The sequence below is a fragment of the Agelaius phoeniceus genome, chromosome 6 (genome assembly GCF_051311805.1).
Source record: "Agelaius phoeniceus isolate bAgePho1 chromosome 6, bAgePho1.hap1, whole genome shotgun sequence".
Classification (NCBI taxonomy): domain Eukaryota; kingdom Metazoa; phylum Chordata; class Aves; order Passeriformes; family Icteridae; genus Agelaius; species Agelaius phoeniceus.
This window is the reverse complement of record NC_135270.1, coordinates 16,289,347-16,306,559: the sequence shown is the minus strand read 5'-3', so window position 1 is coordinate 16,306,559 and position 17,213 is coordinate 16,289,347. Positions and strand designations below refer to the sequence as shown.

At 51.6% G+C, this 17,213-nt stretch overlaps 2 protein-coding genes across 2 annotated transcripts in view; one reads left to right on the top strand and one right to left on the bottom strand.

Moving 5' to 3' along the window:
* SLC67A1 (solute carrier family 67 member 1) overlaps positions 1-12,861 on the top strand; it is a 58,133-nt gene extending 45,272 nt beyond the window's left edge. Inside the window, exons 8-10 of the mRNA XM_054635478.2 lie at positions 3,704-3,805; positions 7,562-7,682; positions 12,631-12,861. Of these exons, the coding sequence (XP_054491453.1) occupies positions 3,704-3,805; positions 7,562-7,682; positions 12,631-12,818 (411 nt within the window). The 3' untranslated portion in view covers positions 12,819-12,861. The remainder of the gene's footprint in view (positions 1-3,703; positions 3,806-7,561; positions 7,683-12,630) is intronic.
* Positions 12,862-14,357: 1,496 nt separating this feature from the next.
* PHLDA2 (pleckstrin homology like domain family A member 2) lies at positions 14,358-15,895 on the bottom strand. Its single transcript, XM_054635575.2, has 2 exons — positions 15,322-15,895; positions 14,358-14,791 (listed from the first exon to the last, which is right to left on the bottom strand). Exon 1 carries the CDS (start codon positions 15,750-15,752, stop codon positions 15,354-15,356), a length of 399 nt encoding a protein of 132 aa, XP_054491550.1. The 5' UTR covers positions 15,753-15,895; the 3' UTR covers positions 14,358-14,791; positions 15,322-15,353.
* Positions 15,896-17,213: the final 1,318 nt, after the last annotated feature.

Genomic DNA, 17,213 nt, shown 5'->3' with positions numbered 1-17,213 from the left:
AGCACGTTCAGCCCTTGGCTGTGCTGACCCCCAAGCCCTGCCCCAGCAGGTCCCTCCCCAGCCAGGCTGGCCTGGGAACTGCCAGCCGGCACAATTTCAAAGGCAAGATACGGGTCCAGGGCGTGGGAGGCAGCTTCTGATGTGAATCATGCTATCTGTGCAGGGATGGGGCCCTGCATCTCCTCCACGAGGCTGTACCAGCTTATCTGGCCTGCTGTGTCTGCCTCTCCGACCTTCTCACAGCTTTCCATCTCCAAGCTGGCAGGTGAAAGGGAAATCATTTTGTTGCTGGGCTCTGTCAAGTTTTGAATTGGTGCTGATGGAGGAATCTTTCCCAACAGTCCCACATCCTCTGAGATCAGAGGAGCAGCTGAGCATCTGCACAACTCCTCTGACCTCCACAGGTGAGGTCAGCTTCTTGCAGGTGCCAGTCAGCTCAGCAGCAGCCCTGTGCAGCAAGGCTGGGGCTTCAAAAGTCTTCCAAAGACTAGCACCTTGGACTTTCAAATACAATCTTTTCCATCCTGCAAGAAGGGGTTCCTGAAATTTGTTAGAGGTTAACAGTCAAATGGGTAATTGGCCTTTCTGAGCAAATGGGAGCAGCTGTTTTCTCAGAAACCAAAAGCAGTGATAGAGGCAAGAGAGTATTTTTCCATGTGATTTGCTGGACTAGTGTAACAAATCCCCAGCTTGCTGAATGCAGAAAATGATGAACAGAGATTTGGCTGTTCTTATGCATTTATTGGGAGACTTATTTGCCTTTAAAGAAGGAGAGGGGGGCGGAAAAAAAGATGAGTTGATTTTTCCTGTGACATATGTACACAGCCACAGGCAGTGCCTGTTATTTCACTTGCAAACAATTTCCTCTCTCTTTTGTTTATTGATGGCAGAAGGCATTCCAGCCAGGTACACTGGCTCTTCCCCGACTTCAAAGGAGGTCAGGTTACAAAGGCAAGCACCATCCAGGCAAAATGAAATGCAGGAGGGTAAGGCCCATTGCAGTCGATCTCAAGGGGAGTTTATGTGCAAGGAAAAAGCCCAGAACACACCAGTAAGAAAAAAAAAAAAAAGAATAAATTCCATTGATCAGCTACCAGAGCTTGTCCATGGGAGTGGTGATGGCCAAGTCACCTGGGATGTCCCTGCTACCTTCTGGTAAACCAGCAGCACATGTCCAAAATCTTACATGGGAGAGTGCACATGAGCCACCTTTCATCTCCCTAGATGTGCAGCTCATGCCAGCCCAGGAGCTCTGCACTCAGGGAAAATTGCAGGCTGGAAGTAATGGGTTTTCAGGTCTAAATTCAGACAGGAAAGTGAGGTCAGACTTACTGGTGACTGGAAATATTATCTAGTGCCTAAATCAAGGCTCTGTGTCCAAAATCAGGATGATGGGCCTTGCCTGCCTGGGCTTCATGGCTGGATCAGCAGTGCCCTTGCTGGGGAGGAAGGCAGGCAGCCCAGACAGCCTGCGGTGGGGGGACTGCCATCTGTACAACCTAAGAATTGCTGCCCAGCCCCAAGGGGAAAGCAGGTGACTTGGGCTCATTCTTGCCCTTGGAAATAGTCCCCTTGCCAAGCTGGTTGATTCAGCAGTGATGTTTTACCTTGAACTTTTTATTGCCACAGTCCAAGTGGTGGGAAAGCCCATGGGGGATGCCAGCATTGGCACGAGGACCATCCCTCTGCTCTGCTGACTCTTGAGGACAGCTCATTCTGCACATCTCCAGCTCCTGCCAGCTCAGAGCCTGTCTCTGCTGCAGTGCTGCTTGTTGCCTTCACACAGGGGCTCCTGTGCAGTGATGGCAGTGGTTTTGGGAGTGCCACTCCCATGGCCATCGGAGCAGGGACGTTGCTGATGCTATACCCTAATGACTCAAGGAAGGGCAGGGACTGGGCTGTGCCTGCACGGTGTATCCCAATAAAATATGCCATTCAAGTCTGGGCAAATTGGGAAATGTTTCCTTTCCTCCAATGGCTCAGCAGAGCTGAACTGGGGCTCGGTGATGCCACCCTTGAGTCAATCTGTGCCCTGTAACAAGGCTCAGCCCCCATCCCATGTGACTCAGCACAGCCCCAGATGTAGGAGGGACTGGGAAGTTGCAAAAAGTTAATGATGATTCTCCCTTTTTGGAGTACTCAGCTTAATGGAGCGTCACTCAGTGGTTTCCCCACCCAACCCCGGAGTAGGAGCTGCTGGGGCTGGTATCAGCCTCCTCTCATGGCAGGGCTTTTGGTCAGGATGATTCAGGTCACCCTAGGCATTGTCCAAGCCTCGTGCCACAGCAGGTCCTCCTGTCCCAGAGGCAGCTTAACAGGTGACATGACCCAGGAAGGACACACAGAGCCCATGCCAGTGGCACGTGGCAGCTGGGCACACGTGAGCCAAGCTCTCAAGCCCTGGCCAAAGGCAGGGACAATGACAAAAAAGGAGCCTTCTGGGTGTGATGTGCCCTCGTGTCAAAAATCCTTTGTGATCTGAAGCAAAGTGAAGGGTTGAATTTTGATGGTTTTCCATTCAGTTGTATGTTGTTGGAAATATATTAATTTTGTAGTTCTTGTTCTTTATGTCAACTTCATTTTCACTCTATTGCTATTTGCCCTTTTTTTTTTTTTTGACTGGTTATTATAGATTAACATATCTTTTCTGTTTAATAACTTACTTTCTCATTTATTTTGCACTCATTTCCTTTCAGCTGACTTTGGATTTCTGCCTAAGGACTAACAAAACAAGGCTGAGTGTAGTGTAGTGTCATTCCTGGTCCAAACGGACCACTGAAGTTTTCTCCAGGTTGGACTGCCACAGAAGTAAAGTGAAACAAAGCATTTTGAACTAGAGCTCTTCTTTCAAGTCAGAGGGGTTTTCATTTGGATCAAACAAACCCTTTCAAGGCAGGGGAAACTCAGTAGATCCCTATCAGTCCCTTCCCTGTATTGTAGTCAGTCAGACTGTTTAACCATGATCTCTTCCAGCCTCTCTCCTCTCATGTCTACTTGGGCCAGGATCACCTGAAGTATGGGAGATGCTGAACAGATAAATAAAAGAGGGAATCTGTGCTCTGCAAAGTGCTGGAAAAGTAAAATAATTTCTGGGATTTTAATATTTTGCTCTTCCTTCCCTCCCCCTTCCCCCCAGTTTTTGTTTAAAATCTGTAGAACCAGTTCCTCATCCTTTACATCTGCGTGTACTGCTGGGACTGGATATTAGCATCTCCGTCATACTTGTTTCCTGCCTAAAAATTATGAACCACCCAATTTGTATATTTATAGTTTAAAATAATGGCAAGAGAAGGTACAGACATTTTCCTCCTTTGCTTACAAACGTGCAGTTTTTCTTTGAGAGGTCCTGCCAAGAATGAAGACCGTAACATTGACTGTATTTCACAAACACATCACAAGTTGTATCTGCAAGCCTTTTTAGAAAGTTTCAGTCACTGCTGCTGAGTAGGCAGTGATGTAAATTCAGGCATGCACCCTGAGTAAAACTTCCAGCTGATGGGATGGATCTCTCTCTAGAAAGCAAAACACTTGAAATAATGGATCACACCTTTCAGTCATTTACTGTGGCAGTGAGGTCCTTCTTTGTCAGAGAAACCCTGATGGAAGAACCTGTTTGCTTGAAGAAAGTCGCAATTCTCTTTTGAGTTTGTTTAAATTATTATATTATATCAGGCTTAATGGTGCTTATGTGTTTCTTTGCCAGGTTGTCCAGGGTTTGGTGGTTGGGAATCTTGCTAGTCGCTGCTCAGAGATGACCCTGCTCAGACTCAGCGTCTTCGTCTTCGCTTGTGTGGGCCTGGGCATGGTAAGTGGGGTGGGAAATCACCCACAATGCCTTTAATGCCTTTAATATCGTCACAAGCAGTGACACAAGCTCTGTGAGACCTGGCTGCGAGCTCTGCCGCTGGAAATGCCACCTCTGGCTCTCTTGGGTGGTCTTCAGGGCAGGGAGAACCAGCTCTGCTGGGCCTCTGCACAAACAGAGCCGCGCTCGACGTCAGCATTGCGCCAAGCTGTGATAAAGAGCCGTGTGAGTAATAGTTATGGGGATTAAAAACTGTATTAATCTTGCACAGAAACTCACTACGTCCCTCCTGAGTCACCGGATTTGCACAGAAATCCTGGCCTGGTCTTGTCAGCAACTGCATTTCCTGGACTACCCAGAAAGTAAATGAAGATTATGGTGGGGAAAAATCATTGCAGTTGTATATTGCAGTGAGACAGCAGAGGTTGTGCACTCACTTTCTGGGGCTTTATTTTTGTCTAATCCCCCAATATGAGAGCATTTGGGGAAGGAGGTAGTGAGGCAGTAATTTTGTTCCTCCACTTTGGGAAAGGTGATGTTAGCTGTTGCTGGTTGTGTCCTCATGGGCGACGGTTGGTGCCAATCTCAAACAGTAATTGGAAAACTGAGTGGATGTAGTAGCTGTGCTGGGAACTGTGTTTGCTCAGATAAGCCACATTCAGGGCACTGATAGCTCTGCCCAGCCCATGGGGATGGAGGAAAGGTGCTTACAGTCCCTGTCAGTGCATTGGACCCAAAAGAAAATTGAGCTACATCAGCCTTTTGACATTCCCTGCAGGATTTGGCCTTGAGCCTTGCTGCCAGGATGCTGGTGGTGCTCCCACTGCTGCAGGTAGGATGAGTGCCATTCCCACAACCATACCACAGCTGTGGGGAGGTCAGGGCCAAGTCCTGGAGGGTGTTGAGGTTTGTGGCTCCCAGCTACATGGATGAGATGAGGCACCTACACACCTTAGCTAATCTGAGGCTAAATCATGTCTGAGATGAGGCTGTGAAGGAAGGATGGGTGCAGACCAAGGCTTGGCTCTGCAGGTGAAGCATGGTCCCTCTCCCTGAGGTTTTTGAGGCTCTGGGGGATTCTTTCAGGTGTAGAATGCTTGGTAAGGGTCTCCCAATTGGTGTCATGCTCTTTGGGCTGAAATCAATATGCCCTTAACATGGGATATCTGCACAGAGCTTTGATGCTCCTGAACACGGCCTGGGAAGGACTTTGAAGGGCTCCCCATTGTGTTTTGGTCATGGGTGGGAGCAATTGGGTGGGAGCAATTAGGTGGGACCAAGGTGGGTCTGGCCCGTCTGGAGAGATGAGCTCCCCCAGCCAGGTGCAGGGCAGGTGTTGCTGGGACTGAATCCCTGTGCTGAAGCCTGGTCCCATGGGAATCAGGCAGAGCAGCAACATGAATTATATGGCTTTTGTGCACTGAGGTGCCACTGACCTCCAGGGAAGGCTGGAGTCAGGTGGAGATAAGAGAGAAAGCCTTGGTGGCAGTGGAGAGGCACACGGGGCAGCACAGATGTCCCAGTGCAGGAAGGCTCACGTTGGCTGCACAGGGAGCAGAACCAGGAAGGGAAATCATCTTAGAGCTGCTAATTTTGCCAAGCCCAGAGGGCTGTGGACATCCTAACAGCACGGGCCTGGGGACAAGGGTCAGCAGTGACTTCCCATGAGAGCTATTCATAGGCAAATGCAGCTGGGACGCCTCGTTAAAAAGCGCCCTGTCCAAGCGGCTGCCAAGAACACATCCGCTCTGGGGTGGCTTTCTGTCTCGCTGGGGATGAGGGCTGTCACAGCAGCAGCCCCAAATGCAGAAGTTATTGAGTGAAGCTTTTAATCCTTCACAGCTGCGGGTGGAGGAGCATCCCACCTGCTGTGCCCTTGCAGCATGTGGCCTCCACACACAGCAGTTCCCCGCCCCGAAGGATGGAAGTGAGGAGAAAGGCGAGCTGTTAATAAAAGACACTCCAGAGCCCATCCTGATATCACAGGCAAGGGAGGAGGTGGGCTGGGGTGTTTTTGGAAGGCTGGCACAAGCAGCAGCAGACAGACAGTGCAGCAGCTGGGAAGAGGCTGCAGGATGTTCCCAGCAACAGGCAGCTGGAGAAGGGAAGGGGTGGGCTGAGAGTTCGGCAGTAACACCTGGATAAGGAGAGGAGGGAAGAACCAGTGTCTGATCTGCAGATGTGAGCTGGGAGAGCGTGGGCAGGGCTGTAGGAGGACTTGGCAGCTGCGATGGGGAAGTTTTTCCTCTTGTCTGAAGGCACGGCTGTACCTCATCCTGCCTGCATTTCCCAGGCATTTGTTTTTTGAGTTGTCTGCTGAGACTCCTGATTCTGCCTCTCACCTAAAAAATGCTTTCAGATCTGCTCACCTCAAAAAAAACTACTCACCACCCAGCAGCTGAGGAGTAGCAAGGACTGGGCTCTGCCTGGCTCAGTTCTCCCTCAGCCCCTGGGAAGTGAGGAGCCATTTCCCTTTGTTTAACAAGAGACACAAGATATGCCTCTGCTCTTTTCTGCTCACTTGCTCCAGCCCATGAGGGAGTCTGTACAAGGCACAAGGGATTAAAACTGATTTTTTCTATGAGCTCTGCAATGTTGTCCTGCAATGACATTTGCCCTAGCAAGGAATTAGTCTCCTTCCTTTTGTTTATGTACCAAATACCTGTTCCTCCGTCTTTCTTCTCTGGTTCCTTAATCAGAAGTGCCTAGATCTTAAACAAAATGTAAGCAAAGAGCCCCTTTGAGGAGAAAAACCTGGCTGTGTGTAACTCTAGAGGGGAACTAGGAATAAACCTCAGCATTTCCAAGTCATTAGTGAGCAATGTCTCTGGGCTCCTCCATCTTCTGTAGCCGAGAGGCAGGGACCAGATTTTAGGACAGAGAACTCCAGAGAATGAAACTTCTGGCTAAACCAGTGACAGAAGTTTCCAGCCACAATAACACACCTTGAGACATGGATTAGGGCAGAAGACTTGCAATAAAGGGGGAATTTCCTTTCCATGCCCCAGAGAAATCCATTCATTTGACCAGCAGGGCTTGTGAATGAGCTGGGAGCCGCTCCAGCCCTACAGCTTAGGGAGCCTCACCGCTTTTGTTTCAGCATTAAACAGCTGGAGGGATGTCTCCGCTAAGAATATGTGCAATAACAAAATCATTACTCTCCCTAATTATGCTCGCTAATGTGCACTCATGGCCAGAAGACCTATTCCAGATTACTGAATTTGGTGAATTTATTAGCAGGGAAGCAGCAGAACAGGATTAGAAATCCCAAAGGTACGGTGTTACATAATGCACAGTGCTCATTTATGTTGACAGGCTCAGTTTAGTTTTAATTATTTATGATAATGAACCAAAAAGCCTTCTCTAGGCTGTTTTGTATAAGTAATGGAAGCTTCCTGAAGTACACCACATACATCTGCTGTTCAACATTTCCTCGGGAGCTGGACAGAAGACAGGGGGAAGGGACGTCACTAATTCCCAGATGCTAAAAATACCCACAGCAGTGCCGGGGAAACGTGCTGCCAGATTGTAGGGTATCGTTTGCTCTGCATGCTTGGAATAATTCACTGCAGACAAATGGCAGGCTGTGAAAGACCCCACAATGGCCAAAGCCGCACCACCACATATCATTTGTGGCTCCCACCATTTCCCTAAGTCATGGGTTTTACTCGTGATTTTCCTCCAGGTTGTTTCTTGCCGCAAAGTCACCGCGTGTGCTCTTTGATGATCTGTGGTCTGTTGTGTGCTGTCCCTTAGGCCCTGATGAGGACGGTGTGGCATTACTGCATCATTGCGGCGCCGCTGGTGTTTGCCTTCAGCATGCTGGCCACCATCACCGACAGCATCCTCACCAAGGCCGTGCCCTCCTCCGACACTGGTAAGACTCATCAGAAAAGGTCAGACTGGTGTTTCCTCAGCTTTGAGTCCATGGGGCACTTCCCAGCTCCCACCACAGCTGCGGAGCACTGGGGTACCCGTGGGTGAGCACCCAGAGCCGGGTGGGCACACCATGGGTGCTGGCAGAGCCAATGAACGGGGCTGGTGGGGCTGATACAGGATGGACTAGAACAACCTTGGGCAGTGCTCCCAGTCCTGTGCTGCCTGCTGACATCCATAGTGGTGGGCACAGAAAGGGAAGGCTTTCTCAAGCTCTTTTTTCCATGGAAAGCCAAGGTATGTTAAAAAAATCCAAGAAACACTGCTCTTCCACTGTAACAGTGTCAGAGAGGGCTGCTTGTTCACACCTTTAACTTAGGGTATCTCAGCAGGGGATTCTGGATTACTCTTTGCAAACATGCTTTGTCTGATGCAATAATTGCCCCCTCTCTCTGTTTTGGCCTTGTTTCAGGATAGTTCCTGTATTTCTCTGTGCAAGACAGCAGTGGTAGACACTTAAATCTTTATACCTGGGGCTTTAGTTCTGTTGATGAAGGAAATATGCCTACATTATTGTCATGGGAGCTTGGCTGAGTTTGTGCAGGGATGGAGCTGGCTTAACCTGGTTTGTGTCTTTTGCTCAAGCCCTTTCAGGGTTTGCTCCCAGAGCAGGTACCCAAGAGTGTCTCTGCTTTAGCTGAGGCTTTCTGGGATGCCAGTCTGCACCCTTCATCTTCCCTAGCAGCTGTCTGAGCAGATACCTCTGCACAGACCCTACCAAAAATTGGAGCTGTAGTTTGCACAGCCCATGAGTGAAGTTTATAAAGCACTTTTGAGATATTTCTGGGTGAAGAGCTTTTCTGAAAATCACTTCAGTAGTTTATTTGTAGAGTTGACCCACTACATCTCCTACAATTGCTGGGAGCCTGTGATTTTCAAGTGGGATATTTCCACATGCAAGGACCATTTATCCCCAGTCTTCTCCTCCCTGGGAAGAGTCTCAGCCCCTCTGCCCAGCCAGGAAGAAATTTTGCTGCTTCATGACTTGGAGCAATGTTCATGTGAAGGAGAGCCAGCGGGGAAGGGCGGCTTTGGGACACACAACCAAGCTGGAATTCATCCAGGCTCTTCTCAAAGGGGTTTTGTGAGGAAAACCAGAGCAGTTGTTTAGCTTTTGGAGCCCAGAGGCAAGCTTTGGTCAGGGAGGAAAATGGGTTTAGTTGCCTCACCCTGCTCCCTGCTTGCATATGTGGTTAGGCCAGCCTGTGCCTTGGTGGGATGGATGGTCACCCCTTAGCAGGGTGGGATTGCAGGGCAGGATGGAGGCAGTCTGCAGAGCGGTGCAGATGCTCAGGAGCAGGTTTCAGGTCATCAGGGGATGCCATGGGCTACTGAGGGCTTTTCCCTGCCTGTCCATCCCGGGCTGATGCCATGCCAAGTGCTGCTACAAATGCAGAGTTACAGCTGGCTCAAAACTGGGCATACCACAGAGGGAAGCTCTGGCAGGGAGCATTGTGGCACTGGGGGAAAACCTTGTCTCTGCCACTCCTTCCTGGCCCACACCTTTCAAACTGTGCTTTTTCCTTACAGTATTTAAGGGGAAAGAGGTAGTAATGGTCCTGTGCTTGTTTTGGATGTAGCCAGGCTGGGGCTGGGGCGAAGGCAGGAATGCCTGACACAGCAGACCCAGCAGGCTGCCCTTCCACAGCAGCTGCAGCAGTGCTGGCGTGGGTGTCTCACAGAGAAATGCAGCCATTAAAATGCCTGCCATCCATCCCTGGCCGTGGGTGGCACCCCACAAGGGCTACTCCACCCATACAGCAGCCTAAAGGCTGCTCCTTCCTCTGTGAGCCCGAGACTGGCTCTGCAAAGAGAGGTTTTTGGTGGCACATTAGAAACCCTTACCATGAGTGTGGAAATCTGGTTTTATGAAAAAGCTTTCCTGTCACTGTGTTGAAAACCTCAGCACTCACTTGCAACAACTTTTAGCTAATGCAAGGAAATCACACTTTGAGAATTTGCCTTTGAAAGCATCACTTTTGAGCCATGCTGCTGTCTTTTCCTGATGTTTTTGGTCAGCTTCCAGCCTGTAGAAGCAATGGAGGTTTTTCTTTGGGTCAGGAAAAGGCTTTCTGAAGGAGCTGGAGTTTGGGCTGAGCTCAGGTGTCCATCTCAGCATGGGGCTGGGATGGATGAGGCATTGCAGGAGTGTAGCCTGTCCGCCCTCGCTAGACACTGAGTCACCCATCCTTGCATTTTAAACAGGCGTCTCAGAAAGGGAGCAGTGGGAGGTGGCAGGGCACCATCCCCTGCACCCATCAGCCTGCTTTAGATCTGATCCAAGGTCACTTCCTTCCGAGGCTGATGCTTTTGGCACTTGCTCTTTGCTTGCTCTCAAAGCTCAAGCTTTGCGCAGAAGCAAAGGTAGCAGTAATGATTTAATTGGTTTCCCTTTGATTTTTTTTTTTTTTTCATTCTCTACATCTTCAAAGGCAGGAAGAGAAAATCCAGCCCCACACGCACGTGCTGCTCAGCTGGACGCATGAGCTGGTGGCAGGGCAGCCCGGAGCCCAGGGGGACTTGCATTCACACAAGCACTCCTTGTCAGCCCCGGCCCTTCCCCAAGAATGGAGGTCTTGTTCCTGCACAGATCCTCCCCGTTCCCGAGGGAGGGAGGCAGGAAGCCCAGCAGAGCCTCCGTGCGTAACGGGCCCATGTGCTCTGATTTTATTTGCGCATCAGAACCTGAGGAGAGGGGAGTTTGCAGCCAGGCAGGGCTCGGGGCGCTGAACCCCCCCAGCTCTGCTGGAGCTCTGCAAGTTCAAAGGCGGCCGCTGGCGACAGTGACCTAATGGTTAAACCCGATTGCCCCATGGGCGTGTGGCTGATCTGGGCCAGCACCATCATCTGAGAGGCAACAGGATGTGAGCTGGAAAGGAGTCGCCCGTCTTGGAGAGCCGCCAGCACCCAGCCCTGAAACCTGCGGGAGCAGAGGAGATCTGGGATGGGAGGGGAGGATAGGCTCCCAGCCGGCACAGGTCATGCCAGGTATGGGAAAAAGGAACGGAAAAAAGCTGGAGAGGGAGAAAAAATAGCAGGGAAGGTGCAGAAGGTACAGCAGGTGAGCATGTGCGTTGGCAGAGCTGCGCGAAGCAATGCAGGAAATTTTCTGCTGAGGCGGTGACTCTTCCCAGTCAAAGGTCTTGCCTTCAATGAGATCTTTCACATGTGCAGCTTTGCCGCAGAGCTGAGATTTACAATGTCCCAAAGCCCCAGGGCGTCTGACGAGGGATCTAATTTAAGCCCATTAAACAGAAATTATCTTTCTCAGCAGCATGTTGGAGAAGTGCAGAGGGAGAGCCCGGGCTTTTAAGACGATGGATTTCTGCTCCAGAAAGAGAAAAAAAAAAAAAAAAAGGAAAGGGAAAAAAGTGCCTCCTCAATCATAAGAGCCAGTTTGGCAATTGCACGTAGTAATTAGTTTAATTCAAATACCTAGAGGGGAAAAAATAATTGCAAAACCTGCCCAGAGAGTTTGGTGGTTGTGGGATGGTTCCCATTGGCAAAGGGTCAAGGCAAGGTCCCACCCATCGCCTTTGTGTTCCCATGCGTGGGAGGAGCGCTCGGCAGCGCTTCCCGGGAGATTTCCCTCTCCACATGGCTACACCCTTGGCTTGGGCTCATTGCACAAGTATTTTAAGCACGCTGATAAAAGCCCAGCAGTCGCAGCCCGGCATTACACGAACACCTGGCTGCCTGTTCTCTCTGGGAGCCGGGGATCATTTCCCCGTGGCTGCCCACGTTAAACATCACGCTCCTGCTCCACTTCTTCTTGCAAACAGGACAGCATTCTCCTCATCCTTCCCAGCCGTGCGGTGGCAACACCTCAGCGTGTGTCTTAGTGGAAAACTGATGGCAGCAGCCCAAATTGTCATACTGATAGTAAAAAAATAATTGCAAACATCATTTCAGAGCTGGGCACAATTTTATTGAATACACTGCCAGCTTGCTGTTCCTCCCAGTGTTGGGGGCTGATGATTTGCTGGCTGGCCGGGTATTTTCTGCTCCTCTGAACATGACAGCTGTCCTGAACAAAGACTGCAGGACAAAAGAGCATACTGGGTGTGTGTGGGACAGCCTTGTCTCCCAGGGGATGTCCTGGCCATCTGTCTGCACGTGGAAAAAAACCTCACCTTTGCCAAACTGGAGGTGCTTCCCCATCCGCTGGGTTCCTGCTAAGGATGCAAATGTGAGAGCTGCTGGAGGGGGAACCGGCCCAGCCGGGCAAGGGCTCCCATATCCATCCAAATGGAAATATACACTCTTTCTGCAGAGGGGGGTGGGGGAATATCTCAAGGGGGTTCTGTCTTTATCTGTGGTTTTATTTATTTATTCTTAAAGACCTAGTTAGGCCTAACCCTCTCACTCCTGCCAGAGAGCTGTTTCTCTGTTTCAGACTAGAGAATAAATGGCAGTAGTAGCTTGGGTGGAGCAGGGCCCACTCAGGTAATTAGGAGATTGGAAGAATCTGTGTGATTTGCTAGGAAGGCTCAAACATGACCCTAGAAATTACCTCTCCATCCCTAATCCCATGCAGTGGTTACCAGCCCTGCCAGGTGAGATATTCAGCAGCACCTTGTGGTGCCAAAGGCATCCCTGGACCCTGGTGAGCACCCACTTTGCCTTTTGGGCAGTGCTGCAATTGCCCAGACCACTCAGGGAAGAGCTGAGCAAGGCTCGTGGTGGAAACTGGTCCCTGTGCCTGCAGGAGTCCCTAACCAGAACAAACCCTAATTGGACTGCTATAAATTAATGCAAGAAATTATTTGAAGTGATTTGCTGCTACTGGAGGGGAGCAGCATTAGGGATGAAGGGGATCTTGTGTGCTCTTCCCTGCTTTCCATGCCAGGAGTTGCTCTCACCCTGTGTGTCTCTGCCATCTCTCCTAGGTGCCATGCTTGGGATCTGCGCCTCAGTGCAGCCCCTGACCCGGACAGTGGGTCCAACCATTGGTGGAGTTTTATATAAACAATTTGGAGTCTCTTCCTTTGGCTATTTACAGTTAATGGTCAATTTAGGTTTGTTTGTTTACCTCCTGAAGAGTAAAATCCCACTGGAGGAGATGAAAAGCCAATAATACAGTTGCAACAAAGTAACCTCCTTATTTTTCCCATAGAAATAAATTCTTGAGGGTTTTTTTTTTTTTTTTTTTGTTCTGTAAACCTAGAATAAAACAATTTGAACAATCCTTCAATTTTATCAATATTTGCCTCTAGAGTAAGGGACAGATCAGTTTGCAGAGGTCTTGGAGCCGTGCTGGAGCAAATGGGGGCCATGGGACCCCTGGAGCTATCGGGTTCCTCCCATTAACCCCCCTCAGCAGTGGCTGTCAGGGCAGGAAACAGCCCCCAACCCTCAGCTGTTGTCAGGCAGCATTCCTGCTTGGATTCACTGAAACTGAAGGGATTAGGAGCCAGTGCCTTTGCTCTGGTTTGGCCTTTGATTTCAGTGCTCTGAAATGGTACAAAGAAAAAAACAAGGGGTGAAACACATCTGCTTTTGAGCCCTGTTTTGCTGCATTTAATGCATCTCCAGCATTCTCAGGATAGAGGAGGCACTGAGGCCAAAGGCTTTCCAATGCTGTGGCCAGAGGTTTGCTACATCCACAGCTCAGTCATGTGCAACCCTGCCTGTGCAATGAGCTGCCAGCAACGAGGGACGAGGATGCAAAGCCCTGACGTACCAGGCTGCAGTGCCAGAGCCTCCCTGCCACTTCCAGAAACTGGGCCAACCCTCCTTCCAGGTTTTTTCCCCTCCCTGGACTATCCCTTGCTCTCACTACAGGCTTACGTAATTACATACTTTGCAACTTCTTCTAGTACAAAGTCTCCTGCAAGAATTGTGCTGATATTGGGAAGGGGAAATTACCTGCTGGAAATGACCAAGTTTGGAGCAGGTACTTGGTGTGCTACACTCACAGAATGGAGTCGTGTGCTGCAGCATTGCTCTCGAGGAAGCCCAGGTTAGTTACTGAGAATTGAGCCTCACAAAAAAAAAAAAAAAAACTTCAGCAATTTTATCCAAAAAATCAGCTAATTTTTCTCCAAGTTTCTTGGTCCGGCTGCTATGGGAAAAGATCCTGCCTCCATTCTTCAGTTATCCTGGAGAAATTTAACTCTGTCTAGAGACTGCAGAGGTGAAGGAAGAGAGGAGAGCGAGTTCAGCTTGCTTTGCTACAAAGCTGAGGAATCCATGGAGCGTTGGCGCTCTCATTCCAAAACCAGGAATCCAGTTTTGTGCCTTAGCACAGCACTAAGCTATGGGGGCTGGGGAGGACGCAGGGCGTTCGCAGAGAGCAGCATTTTCCCATGGCAGGGAGCTCCTGTGCCTTCTGCAGCTGCCATTACTGGATTCAGTGGGAAAGAGCTTCCAGAGGAGACCTGCAAGCTGTGGTAGGCTTTTCTATCTCTACCACTGACCAGAACTGAACCTCAACACATTCTCCCTCCCTGGCTGGGAGACAAGGTCAAACACAAACAGGTTATCTGGGCTTTCTCCACCTCCCACTGCCCAGTCCAAGGCACCAAAAAGCCAAGCCTTACCCACTCTTTTTAAGCCACTTCACCGCTGCCTGTATCCACAAATATGCCTCAACAAAAGTTACTGCAGCCCAGAGTACAGTAATAAAAAGTGAACATTTCAAGTAATTTATTTGGAATGGACACATTAATGCAAAAGCAATATTAAGACCAGTAACTGCTGAAAGACATTCAACAAAATAAATACAAATATAGATACTACAAATAATTTAAATTGTGTTTAACACCACCAGTCAGTGTTGAATCTTCCTTGCATCTCATAAATAGAAGATAATAGTTCACAAAGCTGTGCCACTCAAAACACGTGGACGCTTTGCTAGAAGTCCTGTATGAAAGTCTTTGGTTTTTCTTTATGCATCTCAGGCAAAGCTCAGGGCTCTTTGCTCAGCAGCCACAACGGGCTTGGAGAAAACCAAGCTGCTTCCAGCTCTCTTCTTTGCTTTCCTTCATTGGTACCCTGTCCCATTTCAGTCCAAGACACTCGATCTGGTTTATCATCCAGTGGTATGCTCTAAAGGTAGCAAGAGAAGTGGGTTAGTTAAACAAGCAGCACAGCAAGCAACAGGAGAAAAAATAATGGGGGGCTTTAAAGGGAGAGGAAGCATTGAGCATTTATTTTCACAGATTCCTTTTTTTTAGCAGATTCTGTGAGGAAAGCACTGCCAAGTGCCATTTCTTATTGCCCACCACCCCCACATCGTTCTTTCGGCCCACTGCAGAAGCGCGGCTCCCACCAGAAATTCCCCGCCATACATCGGAGAAGGGGCCAGACCCCCGCGATGGCCCGGGACAGGGCCGTGTCCCCGCGATGGCTCGGGACAGGGCCGTGTCCCCGCCATGGCTCGGGACAGGGCCGTGTCCCGCAAGCCCCGGGCTGCGAGCACGGCGCGGTTCGTGGCGCGCCCGGCCAGGAGGGAGCGCGGAGCCCCGCGCCCGTCGGGCTGCGCGAAGCGGGCGCCGGGGAGGGAATAATTGTAAAGGATCAAGGGGAAAGCCCACGGAGAGCGGCGGCAGCAGCGCCGAGGGGCCGGGAGGGCTCACCTGGGGCCGGGCCGGCCGGGCGGGCGGGCGGCTCAGGGCGCCCGGGCCAGCCGCCGCTCCTGGGTGCCCGCCGCCTGCTCCATCTCCTGGCGGCTCTTGAAGTCCTGGATGGCCCGCTTGTTCTGGAAGTCGATGAGGGCCATGGTGATGGAGGCGTTCCAGCAGCTCTGGTCCGGACACCGAAAGTCAATCTCCTTGCGGTCTTTGGTGACGATGGTGAAGTAGATGTACTTGCCCGTGCGCTCCACGCAGTCCACCTTGAGGATGGAGCCGAAGCCCAGCTCCTTGCCCTTGGCCCGCTTGTGCCCGTCGGGGAAGAGACTGAGGCTGTCCTTGGTCAGCACCACCAGCTTCTTCTTCCACAGCTGGAAAAGGCTGTCGCTCCGCTTCTCCAGCTCGCCCTCGCGGATCACCTCGGCTTGCATCTTCATCCTCGCTCCCCGGCGGTGGCTCCGGCTGCTGCTCCCACTGCTGCTCGGGCGGCGATGACCGAGCCCCGCCGCGATGGGAACAATTTATTGCAATGAATCAGCGCCGGGCGCCTTCCGGTGCCTCCCCCGGGGAGCCCGGCCCGCCGCCCCCTCCCGCCCCGCCTCCCGCCCGCCCCCCGGGCCGCGCTCCCCGCCCGGCCGCCCCTGCCCGGGGGCTGCGCCACGGGAGCGGCCCCGGGACACAACCGGGGGGTCCTGGAGGCTGCCCCGGGTGGGTGGGCAGGCTGCGGGGAGGGGGTGCCGCCCCCACGGGCTGCCACGCCGGGGGCTTCCACTGTGCCGCTGCTGCTGCGGTATGAGGGGACCCCGATCCTGCCTGCCCACTGCCCTCCCCACCCGTGTTTCCTCTGCCCGCGGGGGAGAGGGGGCCACTGTGATCTGAGACAGCCCCCATCTTGCCCCTCTGAGCACTCCCTGCCACTTCCCAGATCCCTAATGGGGCATAGGATGCTCCCAACACTGTTCCTAGGGGCCTGGGTTTGGGCATCATCACAGCATTGGGCCTGCCCTGGCATCCTCTCTCTCTGGGGCAGAGGGGCGTGAGCCAAACCCAGGCTGCGTTTCTGCCATGTCCCATGGACATCTGCTCTGAGTCCAGCCCCTGGTCACCCCAAGAGACTCAGCCAGGGCCTGACCAAGCCCACCAGCTTCATTTGAAGCCCTGCATCCCACCAGCTCTGCACCATCACCATCAGCCCTTCCTTCGTCCTTTCCCGAGGGCAGCCCGCCTCTCCAGTTTTGCCTTAATACTGCTTCCCCTTTTTTTTATCCACTGCAATCACTGGGCTTATCCCATTTTCCCCCCTAGCCCATTCCCTCCTCCAGGGAAGGCACCACAGTTACACCCTGGGCAGTGCCCAGCGCCAGGGGGAAGTCAGGAAAGGCTGTGGCAGCTGGAGGTGATATTTAAGAGGCACGTGTGAGGCTGCGGTCCCTTCCTCTTGGACACCTTTCATTTTGTCACTCCTTTACGATAGTTGACACAGGGCTGGTCCAGCTTCCAGCCAAGGGCAGGGCTGTGCTTAATGAGCTTGTTCTCGCTGTTTCTCCAGCAGCACTGGCTCAGGTACGTACTTTGTGCAGCATCACCCTTCGGACTTTGAGCGCTGCTCTCCTCCACCGCCTTCCCCGGCTGGCCGGCACCCCTAGAGGTGTTGGCAAGCCGAGCCCCAGCGGTGAGCTTGCAGGGCAGGGCCCGGCCCCTTTGAAGGGCTGGCAGCGCTCCCAGAGAGCCGGCAGGGTCAGAGGCCCATTTCCCGAGAACAAATCGGAGCCAGAGCCAAACCCATTTCCGCTGCAAATCACTCGGCTGCCAGAATCTAAGGCCGCGCTTTGATAATGCGCTGCAGCCTGCACATCTGTGGGGAGGGTCCGAAAAGAGCTGGGGGCTGTGTGATGCTC